Source organism: Cyprinodon variegatus, unplaced genomic scaffold, assembly GCF_000732505.1.
Source record: "Cyprinodon variegatus isolate N-32 unplaced genomic scaffold, C_variegatus-1.0 Scaffold275, whole genome shotgun sequence".
In the NCBI taxonomy this organism is placed as follows: domain Eukaryota; kingdom Metazoa; phylum Chordata; class Actinopteri; order Cyprinodontiformes; family Cyprinodontidae; genus Cyprinodon; species Cyprinodon variegatus.
In genome coordinates this window covers 515,486-518,026 of record NW_015150728.1, presented here as the reverse complement: position 1 = coordinate 518,026, position 2,541 = coordinate 515,486, and the positions used below count along the sequence as shown (strand labels likewise).

At 40.9% G+C, this 2,541-nt stretch overlaps 1 protein-coding gene across 1 annotated transcript in view; it reads left to right on the top strand.

Moving 5' to 3' along the window:
* The window catches only part of cep192 (centrosomal protein 192kDa), a 57,673-nt gene that overhangs the window by 12,115 nt on the left and 43,017 nt on the right, over positions 1–2,541 (top strand). The window contains exons 13-16 of the mRNA XM_015383073.1: positions 1,121–1,382; positions 1,512–1,661; positions 1,745–1,809; positions 1,923–2,132. Of these exons, the coding sequence (XP_015238559.1) occupies positions 1,121–1,382; positions 1,512–1,661; positions 1,745–1,809; positions 1,923–2,132 (687 nt within the window). The remainder of the gene's footprint in view (positions 1–1,120; positions 1,383–1,511; positions 1,662–1,744; positions 1,810–1,922; positions 2,133–2,541) is intronic.

Genomic DNA, 2,541 nt, shown 5'->3' with positions numbered 1-2,541 from the left:
GATGGGAATTAAGGCAGTGGAGTCACACATGAGAAGCACGTAACACAAAGCTTCAAAATTGAGTTACAGAGAAACAGCCGATATTTCTCGGTTTTGTTCCACCCTTGTCTCTGCAAAACAAAGTTTGTGAATTCAGTTAAATTATTGTTAAAATATATCTGTCATTTGTGTGTTTTTAGCTTTCTTCATGTATGAGAAGTTTTTCAAAATCTGAAACATTAGTGCATTGGTTTATGTTAAAATAAACCTTTGGGTTAAGTTGTCGCAAGCAGGTTTTTCTTGTGTTTCTTGTGAATTTGGTCTTACATTTTTATTTCAAGTGGCATTAAAAAGTCTTGAATTGAACTTGCCTTATGCTGTAGGAACCCTGGACTGGTGAATAAATCCTTGAGAGTCTAGCTCTACTGTCATGCATCCTATGAAGGACCTCCAACAGTCTAAGGCTACGTTCACACCGCAGCCTGAAGAGACCATTCAAGGCCCATATGCGACCTGAGTCTGATATTTTCATGGCTGTCTGAACAACACAGATCTGATTTTTTTTTTTCCATTCCGACCCAGGCCACTTGGCTTTGTGGGCCTGAATCTGACTCAAATTTGATCTTTTCAAATGTAACCTGTGTCTGAACGGCCAGGTCGCATTCATCCAACCTGAATGCCATTAATACCCTTGCTACAAAGAAGTGGCAAAAAAAACTAACACCATGGCGGATGATGTAGTATTCTTTCTTTTTTTTAACCATCTTGAAAAGATTTTACGGTTTGGAAAGATCGCTAGATGTGCTTCCACGCTACCATCCATGTTTACTTCCGTAAGCATAGAGCATGCTGGCTTGTGACGTCATTGCGTCCTCTACTGCGCATGCGGGATACTTAAGCTGAATGAATGGAGTTCACACAGGAGATCACATAATGGTCACATATGTTTGGAAATGTGAACGGAAACACAAAAAAATGGGAATTGAGCATCAAGGCCTGCATTGTAAAGGCAACCTAAACATATAGCAGCATAACTATAGACTAACTATAACATAAATGTTTTTCATCTGTACTGTTTCCATTAGTGATTCCTTGCTGTGTAAATATAAAATCTTAAAATGTTTTGATATGAAATGTTTAGATGCCGAACACTGACCAAGACCCCAGTGAGGATGAGGCAGTAGATGAGCCTGATGGGGCCAGACACTCGTTGGGCCCCAGAGGAGGGCCCTGTGGCGAGATGACAGCTGCTGAAGCATCGGACGGTGCCAGTGTGGATGAAAACCTTCTCTCCACATCCCTGGAAGCAAAGTACTTTTCCCAGAGTTTCCACCAGGATCAGGAGGACTTGGATGACGGTTGGAACAACTGTCCAGACAACATGGAGCTGGAGTTTCAGCAAGGTAGACTCAAAAACTTCCTGAATGCTTAGTCCTACTTGGATGTATTTCTAATATCAGTCTCTCTGATTGTGATGGGATACTTTATTAGAAATGGCTGTAAAATGGTGAAAGTGATGCTTCTCTCCTCAGGAGCCAGTGGCAGTCAAAGTGTTGTTTACCAGAATGAGGAGGGAAAGTGGGTCACTGACCTAGCTTATTTTTCCAACTTTGAGAAAGAGCTTGATGGGAAAGAATCTGAGCACGAAGGCCAACTACAAAACGAGGACTTTGTACCTGCTAGTATGTGAAAGATATTAACTTTATTGCAATAAAAACAACAGTAAATGATGCACTTTACACACACTGCTGCTGCTTGTTTGCAGGTGATGCTATGGAGAAAATAATCAAGGATCAAGAGGAGTTTGAGAAAGAGCATCAGTTCATGCAGGTAAACCTTAACTCCTGTTTAAATCTTCTAAGTTTAAGGTGACTTAGATTATCATTATCCATCTGAAACCTTAAAGCTTTGGTGTTTAGTTCTGCCTGCCTCTGTTTACACAGGAGGAGGTGATAGAACCAGCAGCAGGAAACGACACCACCTTCCAAAGCGACTCGTCATGGAAGATCCCTCCCATCAGCCATGTCCTGATGAGGGCCTCCCAGGTGTCCTCGGATGAAAGCTACCTGCGGCTTTCCTTAGGCCAGTTTTTTGGACAGCGTTCCGAAGCCCTCGGCTGTTTGGGTGGAACCGACGGGGATGACATCAAACGGGTCGGTAAATGCTGCTCCTCGGACAGCGCAGCAGCCAGTTTTTTGTTTTCTTTTCTTGTAGGTTGATGGTTTATTTTGATTCAGGCATAAAAGTCCATTTTAATAACCGGACCATCTTAGGAACGTCAGAGAGCGAATTTAAACACAGAGGGAAATATTTACAAACCTCAGTTTGTCATTTTGCCTGACATTTCTGCTTTTCGTTGATCTTATGTAATGTACTCCTTATGTAAGACAAACACTTTTGGTTTTAATTCATCTAAATTACAAACAAAAAGGTTTGAAATGGGGCTACAACTAAAAACAATATTGCAAATCGTTTAATCTCTTAATTTTTTCTTCTATTAATATTCAGATAGCAAAAGACTTCTGTGAAACTAAATCAGATAAAACTAAAATTTTTCCTCTT